This window comes from Eleutherodactylus coqui, chromosome 10 (genome assembly GCF_035609145.1).
Source record: "Eleutherodactylus coqui strain aEleCoq1 chromosome 10, aEleCoq1.hap1, whole genome shotgun sequence".
Classification (NCBI taxonomy): Eukaryota; Metazoa; Chordata; class Amphibia; order Anura; family Eleutherodactylidae; genus Eleutherodactylus; species Eleutherodactylus coqui.
Window position 1 is genome coordinate 25,786,328 of NC_089846.1, and position 19,074 is coordinate 25,805,401.

The 19,074-nt window shown below is 46.6% G+C and overlaps 1 protein-coding gene across 1 annotated transcript in view; it reads right to left on the reverse strand.

Moving 5' to 3' along the window:
• Positions 1-19,074, reverse strand: part of EEIG1 (estrogen-induced osteoclastogenesis regulator 1) — a 49,978-nt gene that overhangs the window by 24,673 nt on the left and 6,231 nt on the right. Inside the window, exon 2 of the mRNA XM_066580649.1 lies at positions 1,072-1,192. Within this exon, the coding sequence (XP_066436746.1) occupies positions 1,072-1,192 (121 nt within the window). The remainder of the gene's footprint in view (positions 1-1,071; positions 1,193-19,074) is intronic.

Below are 19,074 nucleotides of genomic sequence, written 5' to 3' on the forward strand. Positions count from 1 at the left end.
GCAGAAATACTGCAGATCATCTGCTGCAAAATCCGTCCCGAAACCGCACTCACCCGTGTGAAATTAGTCTTAAGTGGGAAGTCAAAATGTTCAAAAAAAGGTCGGAGCCAATCAGCGTTCCATGGGAAACGCACGCCAAAAAAGGGCGCATTTAGTTAACTGGCTAGTTGTTGAAAGACGATGATTACCTATTTACCATTATTGATCAACCAGCGACTATTTTTAGAGGAGCTGAAACGATTTGACTAGTGAATGGATTCTCACTCGTCACCCCGTTGGTGGCCGTGTTTAAGTGGTACAACGTTCGCTTACATTTGCGCCATCAAGCGAACAATAGTCGTCCCATGTAAGTGTGCTTTTAGATTGGATGATTCTCCAACCAGTGACGCCATCGCTGGCTTGTTTGCTCCTGTGCAGCCGGTTACGACAAGCAGATTCATCGTTGACCCATTCAGCGTTTCACATTCGCTATGTGAAACGCTGAACGATCAGTTCGTAAACTGAATGAGCCAATGATGATTTTTATGCCTGCGTAGGCTCGTGTTTAGACCAAACAATTATCGTTCACTCTCGCTCGTTTGAATGATTTTTTTGAACGATCGGTCCGCCTCAAAAAGCGCCCAAAGGTGACAGCCATTATTTGCCAAAGATAAAGCTTTTCCAAAGCTAAATAAATACACTGTCCACTAGGGGCGCTGTCCTGTTGCTGTACATTACCAGTACTGCTTGCATCCATGACTACACACAGTCGGACCGGTACGGTGGACAGTGACAGGTTCCCGGTGACGTGATGAGCACTGACCCGCTTTTACAGACTGGCGTCTGCCTAGACTTTGGCCGGCTGACAGCCTCCGCTCCACATGCATACTAATGCAATTGTGTATCTACCGATGAGGTCATCCTGCCGATTCAATTGCATATCCCCCTCCGTGCATAATTACATGGCCGAGGCATCATGCTAAATCCACAGGCTGCACGCTCAGATTATAAGGCTTAGGAGACATAATAGTCTCTTCAGGCAGAAGCCACATTACTACCCCCCCATCCCAATTTACGTTGTCATCCGCTTACCTTCCGGACGGAGACTCTGCAGATACACGGGTCCAGGACTCCAGTCGCAGGGTTGGCACTCATTTTGCAGATGAAGGTCAGCTTTTTCTTCCAGCGAACGCAGTTTTCTTGCACTTCCTCCCTGTGATAAGAGACAAAAGGAAACACGTAAGAGCGCGGACCGTAAGAGCGCGGACCGTAAGAGCGCGGACCGTAAGAGCGCGGACCGCTTACACAGTGCAGGTCACATCACAAACCGAGGTAGCGGATCTCTAGTCATAGACAACAGTCAAGGAAAAATGGCCGTTAAAGCTTACGGGACGACGATTGATGGAAACTTGTCATGTTGATCGTAACTCATTTAGTTCTCAGTCACCGCTGATAAAATGGTTTAGGTTATTCGCTTCTACAAGGCGGCCACGGAAAAGTAGGCCGGGGCCGCACTCTTATGAAAGCAGTCTAAAAGACTGTTGCCCATAGCAACCAACCACAGCGCAGCTTTCATTTTACCTCAGCAGTCTAAGAAATAACAGCCAATCACAGTGCAGCTATCATTTTACCTCAGCAGTATAATAGCAACTAATCATAGAGCAGCTTTCATTTTACCTCAGCAGTATAAGAAATGGCAACCAATCACAGCGCAGCTTTCATTTTACCTCAGCAGTCTAAGAAACAGCAGCCAATCATAGCACAGCTTTCATTTTACCTCAGCAGTATAAGAAATAGCAACCAATCACTGCGCAGCTTTCATTTTACCTCAGCAGTAGAATAGCAACCAATCACAGCGCAGCTTTCATTTTACCTCAGCAGTAGAATAGCAACCAATCACAGCGCAGCTTTCAATTTACCTCAGCAGTATAAAAAAATAGCAACCCATCATTCAATTTTACCTCAGCAGTATAATAGCAACCAATCACAGCGCAGCTTGCATTTTACCTCAGCAGTATAGGAAATGGCAGCCAATCACAGCGCAGCTTTCAATTTACCTCAGCAGTATAAAAAAATAGCAACCCATCATTCCATTTTACCTCAGCAGTATAAGAAATAGCAGCCAATCACAGCGCAGCTTGCATTTTACCTCAGCAGTATAGGAAATGGCAGCCAATCACAGCGCAGCTTTCATTTTACCTCAGCAGTATAAGAAATGGCAGCCAATCACAGCACAGCTTTCATTTCCTATACTGCTGAGGTAAAATGAAATATTTGGTTGCTACGGGCAGAAACGGATTTTCTTTTAGCCCGTTTTTTATAAGACTGCGGTTCCAGACTGCTTTTCCTTGGCCGACCTTGTAGATAAACTGAGTGACCACCACTACGGCCGGTGGGGTTATCACCCAGCTTTCCACGCAGAAAACCAGTCAAGCGGATTTAGGAGGGGGTTTTCATTTTCAGGGAATGGCGCTTTTACATACTTCTCATCGGTTTCTCACTTCTGCAGCCAAAGCCACAAGTCTCTGACAAGCGTGAGAAGTCGGTTCTTTCATCTTAGGAGTCGCGGTGGGTTTCCTTTCACAACCTCCACCCAAACTGTCCAGAAGGAGCCATCAGATTATGTCGCCTCTGAAAGCGAGCGGTCACAGTCCAGCGCTCCGCGCCGCCTCCGCGCTAATCACTTATAATCGTCTATTCCGAGAGGCCCTTTCTAATGAAATACCCTTTTCCCCCTGCTGACTGCCACAATTCCACACATGACATGAAGCAGGACCTGTGTCAGCGCTCATCCTGAGCCTCCTGGTTCATGCACAAAATGGTCCAAGGAAGGACAAACAGGTGAACCAGCAATGGGTGCTCGAGGTTCAATAATGGCGGCGAGAACCTCTGACCCGATCCCACAAGAGCTACTGTAGCACAGATTGGTGAAGGCATTAAAAAGGGGTTTTCCACGTAAATAGTACTGATGACCAATCCTCAGGATAGGTTATCAATAGTTGAATGGCGGGGGTCTACCGCTCGGCCCCAGGCTGAGCAGGTGCCAAAACACATAGGGGTCGGAGTGGAATCTACTGCTCCGACCTGTGTGGTGGCTTGTGCTGGTAATTGCAGGCAAAGCTGTCACTTAAATCAATGACAGCTGCACCTGTAATAATGCGTTCCTGCCACAGCATAGGGGTCAGAGTAGCAGCTTCCACTCCGACCCTGAGTGATGTGGCGCTGACAGCGGGTACGCGATCAGCTGAGGTCTGTCGCTTAGACTACTGGCAATCAACTACTGAGGATGTATCCTAAGTAGAGATGAGCGAACGTACTCGTTTAGGGCGATTTCGCAATCAAGCACCGCTTTTTTCGAGTAACTGACTACTCGGACGAAACGATTCGGGGGGAGGGGGGGGGCGGGGGAGAGAGCTGGCCCCATGTCTGCGGGCCAGGTGGAAAATGCTAGTGTGAACTGGACTTTACTTAAGATGCACCATGGGAAGAAGACAAGGAGTCGGTGGCAGTGTGATGCTCTGGGCAATGTTCTGCCGGGTACTTTGGTCCTGGCATCAAGTGGAAGTGACACGTATCACCAACCTAGCATTATACAGCCAAGTACCCCCTTCATGGCAGCGGTGTTCCCTAATCGCAGCAGCAGGATTATGCGCCGGCCGCACTGGTCATGAATGGATGAGGAACGTGACAGAGTTCATGGTGAGGACTTGACCTACAAAGTCTAATCGAGTGGGATATGCCGGATTGGAACAAGTCAACGGAGGCCGCGTCTCGCAACGTACAAGTCTTACAAGGACCTGCTGCTAACGGCTTGTGCCCGATACCAGAGGACTCCGTCAGAGGTCTTATGGAGCCCACGACCTGACGGGTTAGAGCTATTTTGGCGACACGAACAAGATCTACACAATAGTAGGCAGCTGGTTCATAATATTAGGACTGGCTGGTGTACGTGTAATGACAGTTATTCTGGGCCCAGATTTCTCCTCCAGCATCTGCCAAACCTGACAACCGCGCAGACACCAGGTAAAATTCTGCTGCAATTATTTTGCTCGAAACCCGGAGCTGCGGCAACCCGATGATGTGTGATTGCAGCTGATGGGCGGCCAGACTGCCACATCTAGCAGAACTTCCTTTACTTCACAGCTGACTGCACAGGCACACAGATAAAAAGCAATGAGACCCATTAGAATGAGCCCAGAAGCTAAGAGCGGGGAGAGAAGCCTCCGGTCTATAAGCAGACTCAGTAATTGCTATTCCCTTTCAGCAGATGATAACCTTCCGTTTTCAAGTAATTTGCTATTTCAGGTAAACGTGGGGTCACTGTGAACAAAACCGGCGTTGGTTTGTTTATACGTCTATTGCAGAATCAGGGCAATTATTTTTATAAATCCTAGCAATAAACTAACATTTTTTGTTCTATTGAGCGCAGCAACTGATAAAAATGCTGTTAGTGATTGTGAAACCAATTACTTGTGCATATATGTAGTAACATAGTGTGTAAGGCCAAAACAAAAAAGACGTATGTCTATCCAGTTCCGCCTAGTACCCCCCAATGTTGATCCAGAAGAAGGCAAAAAACAAACAAACGAGGTAGAAGCCAAAAAAAAAAAATTCTTTCCCGACTCTAATCTGGCAATCGGAATAATCCCCGGATCACCGACCCGTCTGAAGTTATTAATGATTATAACATATTATAATATTGTAACGCTCAGGAAAGGCATCCAGGCCCCTCTTCTACTCTTTTGTTGAATTCGCCACCATCACGTCCTCAGGCTGTGCGTTCTGTAGTCTCACTGCTCTTACAGTAAAGAACCCCCTTCTAGGTCGGTGTAAAAACCTTCTGAAATACGGTTCCATGTACAAATCCGTCAACGACCAATCAGATTTGCTGCTGCTCCGCAATCAATATGGAGGGCGCAAGACAGACCAATCAGCTTTCAGCATATAGAGAAAGTAGCCAATCTCTAGCATTCACCAGGGAGTACAGCAGTTCGAGAGAAGTGGTAGTAGCATTTACAAAGCACTGCATCGCTTCACCGTCTCCGTTTTCCCAGAGGCCGCATGGTCAATGACTGCAATAGGCCAACAAGGAAACCCCCAGAGTGGAGCCAACAGATGACAAAGTGGCGCTGTGCCTTCTACGGGCAAAACCCAACATTGAAAGTATGTCCTAGCGATATGCCGTCAATGACAGTCCCAAGACAACCCCTTTTAGAAAGCCAGGGTAAGCCGGATGTCGGCCATATTGTTGCAAGCTAAGAATGGGAGACGGCGTATCTCTTACATAAAGTACTACAACTCTCAGAATGTCACAAGAAATATGTAAAAGGACAGTAAGGGGTTATCGCTGTGCTGAGAGCCGGAACATTATATGCTCACAGTAATCCTGTTACTCTGGATCTTGCCGTCTTATCAGACACAAGGGAGAAGGATATCTGGCGCAGCGCGTGATACAGCGATAACAAACTGATGCAAGCAGCGGCTGGGGACCCAGCGAAGCTGTAAACACGAATTAACATGACTGACAGAGCCTCCCTTCTGCACAACGGGGCCAGGAGATGCAAAATCATCTGTTTTGTGGTAAGGTCACATTTCCTGCAAATAAAACGTGCAAGACCGACTTGGTGGTGACAAGGTGCAGCAGCAGGAAACGGGGTTTTACAAGAAAAAGATATGTGTTCTTAGAACCAGGGGAGGAGGGGGAGAAAACGATAAATGAAAGAACACGGGAACGCTTCAACGGGGCTTCAACTGTTTTAACTAGTGGAATGGTGGTGGTCATCTTCTCAATAGGAGTCCATAATAAGGTTTGACCTTTAAATTATTGGGGTTGCTATGGAAAAAGTGTCCTACTTAAGTCTCGCATTGAACTCTAGGGGAAAAGAAGCTCAAACTGGGCTTTATGGGACGTCAACATGTTAAATCATACAAGAACCCATCCAAAATCTTCACAAATTTTTCGAGAAGCTAAAAAAGCCAAAACATGACTAACTCCTCGAAAACTAGAACAAGCGGCCTCATAACTCAATCACGAAGGCCGTTGCGCGTTTAGCAGTCGCTGCTGACACTACACAGATCACGGGCCCGGGCCGACTTTGGCTCAAGGTTACTTTGTAATCAGTTTTTATTTAGGCCGGGAGTATTGTCGGGGTGATGTACAGGCTTGTAATAAAATGCTAAAACTGGAGGGTTTTGGAACGTATGCAATTAAATAAAGAGCTATCCCATGAAGGTTACAGCCAGAACGGCCAGAACCGGCAGAAGAAAGTCAAACTACTCTTCTCTATAGGTGGGACTTACCGCAGGATTCATAATTAGAGATGAGCGAGCATTGCCCTTAGGGAGTACCTGCCCGCTCTGAAGAAAAGATTCGGCTGCCGTCGTGGGGGAACAGGGGGGAGGGGGGGGGGGGGGCGGGGGGAGAGAGATCTTCCCTCTGTTCCTCCCCGCTCTCCCCCGACGCTCCCCGCCGGCACCCAAATCTTTTCTTCCAAGTGGGCAGGTACTCGCTAAGGGCAATGCTCGCTCGAGTAATTGCCCTTAGCAGGTATGCTTGTTCATCTCTATTCATAATAAAGGGGTTTTCTGCACCACGTATAATTAAGGCATTTAAATAGAATTTCCTTAAATTTTTGATCAACTGTAGGGGTGGTATCTACACTCCATTTTGATATGACCCAAAGAGTATAATACAGAGTGCACATGGTACCCTCGGGATCGGCAGGCCATCCAAGTGGTTGGACCTCCATTATAAATATAGAGATCCACTTCATATCTACTATTCTAGTTAAAGGGATAGAGAGCAAGAGCACGGGATTCTGAAAAGAGTCAGATTTTCGTGCTGCGCACCAACATCAAAAGGCGGACACCGCTGGATTGTGGGTGAATATAAAAAAAAAAAATACATCACCCGTTTTCCTGCCAGTTACCCTACCAGTGCCATAAAGTAGTTTAGGGTCCTATACAGGTTCCCTTTAAGCTGCCACCCTAGTGATTTGGGACACATTTAACACACTCTGGACATGTGTGTGTAAAAAACAGTAGAAATAATGCAAAAACTTACTTTTTCTTTTCATGGCACCCTGTATGCAAATTGACCTGCCTCGAATCATGGCGGAGGGCCGCTGAAGCCCTGATGCATGCTCCCTCCACTGCTCAACTTCCACTGCTCAACCGCAAGCCGCTATGAAATCCTGCACTTGCGCCGAGCAATCCTCTGTCTTAGCAGGAACGGACATGCGCACTGAAGTAACGCACATGTCCGTTCTTGCTGGGTTGGAGGGCCACAACAGCGCGAAAGCCGGATTTCACCGCGGCCTGTGCTGATGCCCTTAGTGCTCAGGTCCATTGCCGCTGGCACAGAAGGCTGCGCAGCGCAGGAATTCACCGCAGCTTCTGCTGATGATGGCGGTAGGAGGGGAAGCGTGCATATTTAAAGGACTGCGTGACTTTAGGCTCCAGCAGTCAATTTGCATACAGGCACCATGAAATAAAAGTACGTTTTTTTGCATTAATACTACTGGTTTTACACACAATTGTCTAAAAAGGTATTAAATGTGCCCCAAACCATTATAGTGGTGGCTTTAGACCCCCCGCCCCCCCCCCCCCCAAAAAAAATCTAATGTCAGAATCCCTTTAATAGGCCATAAATCCCCTAGAATGGCGGACACCGATAAGTTGTCAACAAGTACATACGACTTCCATGTTCTTATCTTTAAAGATAACATTTAGAATAAAAGGCTTCTGGAACATTTCAGGTTTTTGAAGACCAAAGATTTCGCATTATTTCCAATAAACCGCTGAGGATAAAAACGGTAAGAACTCTCGAGTGATTACATAAAGGCAATTAGTCTGATGTACGCCATAGGTGGACCAACCGGATTCCTGGACCTGCCGGCAAGAACAAGTTTCCAATCAACACATTCCTAAAATTCTTCAGGGATCACAGAAGGTCAAAGTGCAACCTCACAGTATGAGGAGGAGAGGACGGGAGAAGGTAGGAGCTAGACCTACCAAGAAAACGGTCACACTTCTAGAAAGATATACCAATAGAACTCACCCCCGATATACCCCATAACACAGGGCTGATAACAGAGAATCACACAACTGGGATTATATAATCATAGGAAAGGGTTGGGCCCAACTCTCATGTGTCCACAGGGTCTCATGTATACACACCACTTTATGGTCCGCACAACCCCTTGCATTAGCCCACTGTTGTACCACAGGTGCAGGCAACAAATACTTACACCCCACCTCCCAGAAGCATGTACGAGACAGGACTTGTAATATATGTATATACACTGCTGAAAAGAAAACAGGAACACTAAGAGGTTCGCCCTTCTAACTTTTTTGGGACGGCGTCATACATTGTGCAGTGGCCCGAGTTGGTACTGTAAGCCAAGTGCAATTCACTTCAATAGGACTCAGCCTGCAATACCATCCCAGACCACTGCACAATGTATGGCGCTGTCTGAAAACACCTATAAGAGGGACAAACCCCTTTAAGCATCACAGCATAATGCTGGATCTAAAGGTAAAGATAAACTGAAGGAAAGTGAACAATGAGTTAGTATATAGCGACTCGTTAGCATTTGCACGATCGCCAATGATCGTGCATTTACATTAGTTTTTGAGATTGCTCATCGGTCCTGCCCCGAGCATTTACGCTTCAATCGTCACTCTCATTTTTGAATGATTTGACGATTATTGTTCAAATTCACTCGTCGTAACGATAAATCACATGATAAATCGGCCCAGGTAGATGGAACATGACCCTAAGGGCTTATTCACATAAGCGATGCGCACAAAATACACATGAACATGAAGACCATTCTTGGAAATAAAAAAATACAGCTTGTTCTATCTTTGGGCGTTTCCTTGGAACACCTCGCCCCGGTTCGCCATTGGCGCCCCGTTCTCTTCCCAGATGAGAGCAGGTTCACACTGAGCACGTCTTTCTTTCATTGCGACCCAAATGTACGATATAGGTGCTGCCTTAATTTTTTTGGTACAGATCAAGTCCCCTGGTGCAAGCACCGAGCCATGACTGACTGACTCCTCGGGTCACGTCGGAACGCGACGTTTTCTTTTCAGACTGTTTTTGCGGGCTAGTTTGTCATTGCTTTTCCTAGTCCTCAAGCTGGGTATTCATTTTACCGACCTCGGAAGGATGGAAGGCTGAATCAACCGTGAGCCGGCTACCTGAACCAGGCGGGGATTAAAGCCACAACCTTCAGTGTATAAATAAGCAGATTCTTGTAGTTCGATCTACAGCAGAGCGTATCGTCGCGAAAGATGGTCCCGTTACAAAAAGAGAGCAAGAGAACAGTGCCACCTAATGGGCAACTAACTAGAAAAATGGTCCCAGTCAACAGCAAACTTTGCATGTTCCCCGCTGCAGGTTATATTACATTGGTTATTATAAGATATGGTACAATTTGATAACACAGTTTTCCAAAAATGTGACCCATTTATTACTTTGGCTTACTAAACCCCACGATGGCGGATTTTTAGCAAAGTCTTGGTAGATGTCAGAGGGTTGGCTCTCCCCCGCAGCCCACGCCGGGGGTTACTGCTCCTGCTTGTTTGTGGAAACAAAGACACATTATAGAGCTGCGGGGATGGAATTTCTCCAAACTCCGGCATAACAATTGCCGTGCCCTCCTCCCCCCTGAGACACACAAAAGGACAATAAGATGGATGCCACAATTCCTTCTGTGTAACACTATAGACCTGCGGGTCAGCTGCCTGGTACTGAACCAAAGGAGGGGACCGCTGCACCTGCGGAGAGATCAGGGCAGGCGGCCATGGGAAACCAGCTTCTGTACCTTCTGCCGCAGCAGGTGCCATCCTCACCCACAGTACACAATACTAGAAAATTATTTCATTGTCAACCAAGAACTAAAATGACGTCTTGTACAAACTACATTCTGGAAACACGAAAATGGATGACGGCGCAGAAAAATCCAAAAACGCCCCTTTTGGGAAAGCTCTTGCTCCTTCTTTCTTCTGGGAGCCACACGCTTATAGGGCATATGGACAGAGCAGATCGGACTGGGAACATGCAATCACTTTAAAGACTGCACAGTTTTCCCCCTCCATTTTTTTTTTTAAGTGTCGATGAGAATATAACTTCTTGAGTCAGCTGAGCTGCAACAAAAACAGCAGCAGCGACGGGACATAAAATGTGCACAATCATAGATGGAAGCACCATAGATCTGGTAGGCTGTATTCTCCTGTTTACCGGCTCCTAGAACTGCTGCTCTGGGTTCGAAATAGAGCAAGTCAGCACGTACGAGAAGTCTCTACGCTTGTGTGCTCCGAGGTCGAAACAGAGCGGGTCAATATGTACAAGAAGTCTCTATGCTTGTGTGCTCCTTCCAGGTGCTCTGGGTTTGAAACAGACAGGGTCAATATGTACAAGAAGTCTCTATGCTCCCTTCATATTTGTGTGCACCTTTGAGGTGCTCTGGGTTTGAAATAAACCAGGTCAACATGTGCAAGAATTTTCTATGCTCCCTCCAGGTGCTCTGGCCTTGCAACAGACCAAGCCAATAGCCGCAAGAAGTCTTTAGGCTTCCTCTATGCTTGTGTGCTCTCTCCAGTTGCTCTGGATTTGAAACAGACCAGGTCAAACATCTGCTAGAAGTCTTCATGATCCCTACGGTTACTCTGGGTTCGAAACAGACCAGGTCAACTTGTGCAAGAAGTTTCTATGCTCCTTTCATGCATGTGTACTCCTTCCAGTTGCTATTGGCTATAAACAGACCAGGTCAACATCTGCAAGAAGTCTTTATGCTCCCTCCTGTTCCTCTGGGTTCGAAACGAACCAGGTCAACATGTGCAAGACGTTTCCATGCTCCCTTCATGCTTATGTGATCCCTCCTGTTGCTCTGGGTTCGAAACGGACCAGGTCAACTTGTGCAAGACGTTTCGATGCTCCCTTTAGCTGCTCTGGACTTGAAACAGACCAGGTCAACATCTGCTAGAAGTCTTTATGCTCCCTCCAGTTGCTCTGGGTACGAAATTGACCAGGTCAACATCTGCAGTAAGTATTTATGCTCGCTCTATGCTTGTGTGTTGCTTCGAGGTGCTCTGGGTTCAAAACAGGCCAGGCCAACATGTGCAAGAACTTTCTACGCTCCCTGCATGCTTGTGTGCTCCCTCCAGGTGCTCTGGGTTCGAAACAGACCAGGTCAACATCTGCAAGACGTTTCTATGTTCCTTCACGTTTGTGTACACCCTCCAGGTGCTGTGGGAAAGTACAGTAATATGAAATATATAGAAACAGCAGGCAGCAAGTAAGTGCTTGCCACAGCTCTGTGCCTGCATGACAGGTGTGCTATGCAAATGAACAAAACCTACATTCTAAAAGTGGGATCTCGTTCTTCCTGTCACATAGCCCGGTACGGGAGGCAACATACGTAACCGCTACAGCATCTTCTTTAGTCTTGTTAATGCTTACGTAAGAAAAAAAAAAAGGGAACTGCGGAGGCAACAAGAGATGATAGGTTTGGTTGACTAATGACAAAGGCCTGGAGATGATGACAGGCTAGTGTACCCGCCGGGGTCAGGGTTAGAATTACCAGGCCACCAGGACAAGATGCTGTTGATGAAGAACAAAGAACTGGCACTTTACTGCCTTAGAAGACCAGAAAAACTTGACTGCGTCACTCAAGACTTCATGTCCGACTAGATCAAGACTCCTCAGATGGACAAGACAGTGGAACCCCATGCCCATATACCCATCCTAATACCAAGTAATCCGGGGGGCAGAACCGTCCGTAATCACACAGAGGTGACAGATGGGCACAGAGGATCGCCTTGAGCGAAAACAAAGGGATGTTCTGATATTTCAAGAATTAGGGATTACTGTAATACAATAGCGCAAGTACAAGACTCCACCGACTTAACCCTTTACCTTGCGCTTATTTTTTTTCTCTTTTTAACGAGTCCCTAGGTTTTTCACGGCTACATAGGTGTTAAAAAAAAAAAAAAAGGAGGACGCTGGTAAGATTGCATTTTCTGGTTTCCATAGCGATGCGAGATGTAATAGAACCGTGCCGTTTAGTTAACTTTTTTTTTTTTTTTACTGTGAGTGACTGGAACCAAAATAGCTGAAAATAACAATGCGCTGAGCCCACGCTCCGAGAGGGGAGGAGGGGGGGATTGGAGATCTTGCATGGTGTTCTTGGGACGGAGCGGCGGTGCTTTACAAGGTGCAGGGCTAGTCGTCCGTAATTGCTTTCAGATGTTCTGTTCCACCTCCAGCCCCAACTTTTTCCCTTTCAGGCCCCCCCCCCCCCCATGGCCGGCATCAGATTTCAGCGGAAATTTTTGGACACAATGGAAGAATTTAGCAAACATCACTTTACTGTTATTACTTTCCTTTGCAAGGGCAGAAAACAATGGCTTGTCCACCGCCGGGCCCACGCGTGTTTGTTTAGCCGCTATAGCTGCGGACACAACATGAATGGTTATGGCACTTGCTATTCGAGAGCCGTACCTTTCCCCATGTACGAGGACGCAGAGGACGGCCAGGCTTCTCGTGTTCCCTGCGTGATCTAGACAAAGGCCTCCTTTTATAAGCTGGCGCTGATGCCCCGTGGTAATAAAGATCTCCTTTAGTACCTGAATAGAGCTCAGCCCCGAGCCTCTCAGACATTTCCAGGACATTATACGCAAGGTGGAATTGCCCTTTAAATGCACTTTTTTGGCCAGATTCTCCATATGCTGGATGGGATCCATGAAGAGGTTGCACGGCCGTGTTTTATGGACTCATTAGAATCCAGATGAGACTTGTTATTCGGAGAAGCGATCCTATAATTACAAATGCCCTATTTGTTTTGCTCGGTGATGTAATAGGCCTCGTAAACCTGCAGTCCAATGTATAGATCTACTACTAAGAGCGACTGAGGTTACGGTACGGGCATCTCTGTCTCTTTAAGACGGCCATGTTGTGGACTGATCTAAAATTCATGAGAAAACTTCGCCGAGCACTTCAAACGCTTTGTGACAACGAGGGACGTTTAAAGGCTATTTAAAGCTCCGGCGCATTAATACAGACGACTAAGACCGCTCAAGCAGCGACTGCTCCGCCGTAATCATCGCAGCATTTGTTTTTCTCCATTAACTTACATAACTTTATAAGGGCCGTAAACCTTTATTTCAAGTAGTTCTTCACCGCGAGAGCAAGTATAGTCATGTACAGACTTTCTGTCTTCCTCTTGTTTCTTCCCAAATTCCAGTAAGTTGACAGGCTTCCAATGAAATTTTCCTTAGTTTGAACCCCGGCGATCAGTTGCGACCTGTTGGGGAAAGCTGTTCAGTTTCCCTGCAGCACTACCACAGGGGAAATGAAGCATTACACAATGTTCATTCAAATCAATGGCTTGTGTGACAAGACGGGTCCTCCAGAGTGAAGGATACTCTTTGTAACTGCTCTTTGTAAGCAAGAGATAAGGATGCAGAACAGGGGCGCCCCACTATGTACTCAGAATTCCTTTACAGGATATACGAAAATGGGTTTGCTTGATTGGACAACCCCTTTAAAGCGACGCACCAGGTTCGGGACAAAGTTTTTTCCTTGGACATATTATTAACAGTTATTGCTGTCTGTCGTCCCTCCAATTTGCCGGTTTCCATTTCTAGCCGTCCAAGATCGCGGATGCAATCTTCAGACTGCCCATTCCTCACAGTGCATTGATAGTGTTAGACTACCACCTTCTCTCTGATTGGCCAGAGCTCCTCACTTGATTAGAACTGACCAATCACAGAGTAGTGCACAGTGTACATTAGGCAGTTAGAAAATTGCTACAGCCATCTTGGATAGGTGAAAAAAGGGGTCCAGAACTGGCAGATAGGAAAGGTAAAAGAAAAGACTAATTGCAGGTAATATACCCCCTTTCCGACTGACTACGAGGGGCTGCTGATAAGTCTTTGGCTTTGTGTTCTTTTTTTGTTTCTATGGTAACGAATGTTACATAACATGAAAGCCTTATGTGTCTAAGATATGTTTTCAAAATTTTGTGTTTGTAGCTTATGGCATCCGTGATCTCGGCACGCGGGAAAACAAAATGGCGGAGTCTAAGGCGATATTCACCGCAAATGAGAGCAGAGGAGGGATACAATTCTTGTTTCTGCAAGGAAAGTCCACAAAGGATATTCATGGATGGTGATATGTGGCAGACATTGGGGGATCAATGCCCTTCATATTCTACAGTTAGGAACTGGGTTGCCAAATTTAAAACAGGCCACTTCAGCACCAATGATGAGGAACGTCCTGGACGGCCGAGAGAGGTTGTTGTTCCGGAGATCGATGCTGTACACAACCTCATACTGGAGAATCGGACAGTTTCAGCTGCAGGAATAGCAGACATCATGGGGATTTCTGGTGAACGTGTTTGTGTCATCATCCATGAACATTTGAACATGAAGAAGCTATCTGCAAAGTGGGTCCCCAAATGTTTGACAACAGATCAGAAAAGCATGTGAGTGAAAACTTCCCGGTCCATTTGTCAGCGTTTCCAGACTGATAAGAACTTCCTGGATCGCCTGGTCACTATGCATGAGACCTGGATTTATTTGTATGACCCTGAAACCAAGAAGCAGTCAAAAGAGTGGAGGCACAGTGGTTCTCCTCACCCAAAGAAGGTCAGCCACTAAGGTGATGGCGTCTGTGTTCTGGGATAAGGAGGCCGTGCTGCTAGTGGACTACCTTCACAATGGTTCCACCATCAATGCAAGGCATTACATTGAACTTTTGGACTAATTGAAGGCAGCTCTGAAGGCCAAAAGGTGCGGCAAGCTGTCCAAAGGAATCTTGTTCCTGCAAGACAACGCCTCCGCTCACACTGCACAAGTGACCACGGCAAGACTGGTGGAGCTAGGCTTCCAGCTGGTTGACCACCCACCTTATTCACCAGATCTAGCTCCCTCCGACTATCATCTGTTTACAAGCCTGAAGAAACCCCTCAAGTGTACCAAATTTCACACCATATCTGATGCCATGGCTGCTACAGATGACTGGTTTGAGGCACAACCAAAATCCTTCTTTTTGCAAGGCTTACAGAACTTGGAATACCGATGTAAGAAGTGTGTTGGCATCAGTGGAGAGGATGTGGGAGAAATGTAAAGTTTCATCTTCCTATCTCGTTTCTTTCTGGGTAAAGCCAAAGACTGATCAGCAGCCCCTCATATAATGGGCTCCAACCAGATTATATTATGCCTTCCGGCATTTTCAAGGACAAAATAGTGCTGCAAGCAGTGCTAATCTATCCTGCATTTTAAACGGAAATCTGCAACAGGGACCCCAAAAAGAACCGCCGATATGAATGAGCCTTAATTATTACTACTGAACTTGGGCTAAGACAGACTTCGGATGGGCATCCTTTGATGGAAGCTAAGGCTGTGAGCAAGGCCAGTGATAAACTGCAGTATTTTGGCCTCTGTTTTGAGTCCGTCATACCGAAGTGCATCCCGGCCTGACCGTGCATCTCCTGACCCTAACTCCGAACATCATAAGAATGTATGATACTCGGAGTTTGGGTCAGAGGACCCGGGGTCAGGCCGGGACCCACTTTTGTATTATGGAGGACGCCAACAAGCCAGACCTTGCAGTTGTAGGAAACTCGGTAGTCCAGTGGAGCTCCTCTAAGCCACACACAACTGAGACAAACCTATACCAGGACTGGGTTATCGAAAAAGGTGACCGCTAGAGATATTAAAAGGGGTCACCAGTTTAGAAAACCCATTTTCATAACTCCATTAGGGAATTCTGAGTGGGGGTCCTCAGTTCAGGATCCTCATCTCTTGGCCAGAGTAGAGAACAGTTACAAAGAGCGTCTCCTTCTGGAGTATCTGTTCAAGAACCCATTGATGTCGTCAGTAGATACAGTGTAATGTTTCATTGCTCCTGTGGTGGCGCTGCAGGGAAATTAAACACTTATTGCCAGGTTTGGAACAGCCGATCACTGGAGGTCCCGCCAGGTGGACACTTTTTGATCAGCTTATTCTCCAAGAACTCTTCTAAAGTCTTTTTTAGACAGGACAGCTGTCAGGCGCTAAAGTGCCCACCAGCCTTCCCACTGAGCGATCACGGCTCAGTGAATGGAGGTGAAGTGCGCCAGAGATCATTCCGGCCAGCCAGCCTCCATTCACATTAAATAAGTAGTCGTGCATAGATCTATCGCGCAGTTTGCATGATAATCGTGCCGTATAAAAGGGCCTTAACAAGCATTGCCCAAAGTGGAGAACCCCTTTAAGACTGTTTAATTATATTGCAAATCTGAAAACTAATTTTCCCTACCCCGGCATGTAGGAGAACAGTGGTTGATATATAACTAGTTAAAGGGTGAGCCCAGCTGATATGACCCGTGCATTCCTGAGATAAGCGGCGCAGGCGGGCCTGGAACCCGGGGCAGTGCGGCAGGAAGGATTTTTTAATGATAAACTAGTAACTTCCTAAACAACAGGATTTGAGAGAGGAAGAGCATCGGGACAGAGAGATGTTATGGAGAATTTCCCAGCGGGTTATGATACTTTTGTAATAATGTACAGGATACATGAGAGATAACACATCACGCTCCGCGGCCAGATAGACAAGTCCCTATCCACATATATGACTACTGGTTTTCCTGGAGAGGGATGACATGAACGTCCTCCTACTACCAGGATATCTGTTCTCTACATATAAAACAACCCTAGCGTCAAAGGCAGCCCAGGAAGGATACGCAATTATATCCGTTTTTGTCACCCTCGTCACCTGTAAAACAGATCAAGAAACAGTCACTGGTTAGGCAATGAGCTCTCACTTATCTCCTTGCTCAGTTGTGGGTCGCTAGAGTACTGTTTCTCCTTGTGGAGAGCACCAAGATTCCACACAATGCTCCCTGGGAAAAATGTATGCAAATGAGAGATGTAAAAATGCATCCATAGCACCACCTTTTTGAATTGGGAGTTCCCTATAAGTTAACGCCCAACCTTTTAGCAGGTCTTACTATATAACTAAAAGGTACATTCGCTGATCTGCAGCAGATTTTCTTGTAGATTGTGGCGCCGATCTGCCGCAGGTTTCACTCGAACAATTGAATTCAAATTGGAGACGTAAAATCTGCACCAAAGTTCACAACAAAATCTGTGCCGTACGACTGCACCCCAAGGTCTCTTTCGCATGGACAATAGCGATTTTGCCAAGAGAAAAAAGCCGCAAAATAGCGTCCTTGCTCTCGCGATTTTTCAGCGATATCGCTGTTTTGCGAGAATAATTTTGCATCGCAGCCGCCTGCCAAAAAACACACGATTTTTTATTCCGAAAGTCAATAGGACTTTCTAATGTTGAAAAAAAAAATTGGCAAGTTCGAATGATAAGTTAAACTAGAAGGCTCCATTGGGAAGCATGGACTACAGAACCCCCCCCCCCCCCCTCTGCAAAAAAAAATAGCAATTGCAAGATAGAGCATGCTGTGTTTTTTTTGTTTTTCTTCTCGCAGCATCAGAGAAAATATCGCTAATGTTAAGGTTTAAAGGGGTATTCCCACCTCAGTACTTCCTGGCGTAGATGAGAAACACACGACTGGTTTCTCAGCCACCTCGGCGGGTGTTATAGAAACTGGTCGAGCGTGGCAGCCTTACGCCGTTTCCGTGACTCTCATCAATTCAATGGGAGTTAAGGAAACAGCACAAGGCTGCCAGGCTTGGCGGTTTAGGTTACGACCGGCGTGGTGGTCGCGAAACCGGTCGTGGGCTTCTCATCTTAGCTAAGTAGTGCTGAGATGGGAATACCCCTTTAACCAGTCACTAAGTCAATGGGTTGCAGCCAGTGCTGCGGTAAGAACAGGAATAAAGGCAGTAATAAACACCGCCTCATCGTGATGCTCTGCTGTTTTTGAAGATCTGAATATTTCTACAGTCGTGGGCACACACGTAAATATTCTGTCAGTGTAAGGGGTAAATAATAGCCAAGCATCTGGCAGCCAATCAATGCACGCACCGGCTTCTGTAGTCATAGCTAGCAGATTTAATTGGTTTGGATGTTTATATTGGACCCAACATGTGCCATACTGGTCAGGATAATATCTGGGCAACTTCCAGAAAGTACGTCAAATGCAACGCGAGGCATCACTTTGTGAGAACCTCAGTAGTGATCCTAATATACCACAAGTTCAATATTAAGCCCTGTTCACATCAACATTACAACTACCGTTGAAGCCACAATGCTGATCCATTGCACAATGGATATCAGTGGCGCTCAATGGACCCACCAATGACTTATATTGGGATCCATTGGTTTAACCAAGTTGGACTGGTCTAGTGAAGTGCCAGGAGATAAGCGATGGGCCAAGGATCAGAACTAAAGGTTAAGGAGATGACTACCCCACTTGCCAATGGGTTTAGATTCACAAAGAACCCATTGGATGTATTGGCGATACGTCCTTTGTGCGCTGCAATAATAATTAAGATTGCGATGTAATTAAAAGTGGATGTGGGCATATTCTGTAGAGATAGAAGCTGGACCTCCAGTGGCCCCAAGGAACCCAAGTCCGATGCTGCATGGATGGCAAGAATGGAATGTTTGCCAAATAGGCTAATGCTTCCCGGCAGCCACCAAACCGATAGAGGTCTGCCGCTTACACCGTGACGGTAGTATCACCCATGACCTTTTTGCACTCTTGCGACCACCGATGTACGTTTCTAGATGACCCAACACTCCTCATTCATGGCTACGTCGTATAAAAGTAAAATCCCGGTAGTCCTCCGCTGGCTCTAAATAACCTGATAGACAAGTGCAATCTTACAGGAAGCCGGTCACCTATTTTGTGTGCTATAAGCAGAATGCTTGCGGCACGCTGATGGCACATGACATCAGTCCTGCCGAAGACTCGCGAAGACTCCTGACCGAAGACTCGAAGCCCAAGCACGGAGATAACGGAACGCGTGATGTCTACAGCAAGCGGAGATGGAGACATGACTAAGAATGGAAAGGGGAGGTTTTTCAAACACTGGTGAGGGATAGAGCCCGGACCGATGGCAACGGTGGACCACCGATCGTAAGGTGCAAAGCTAATTTACATATGGCGCAGGATAAACATAAAG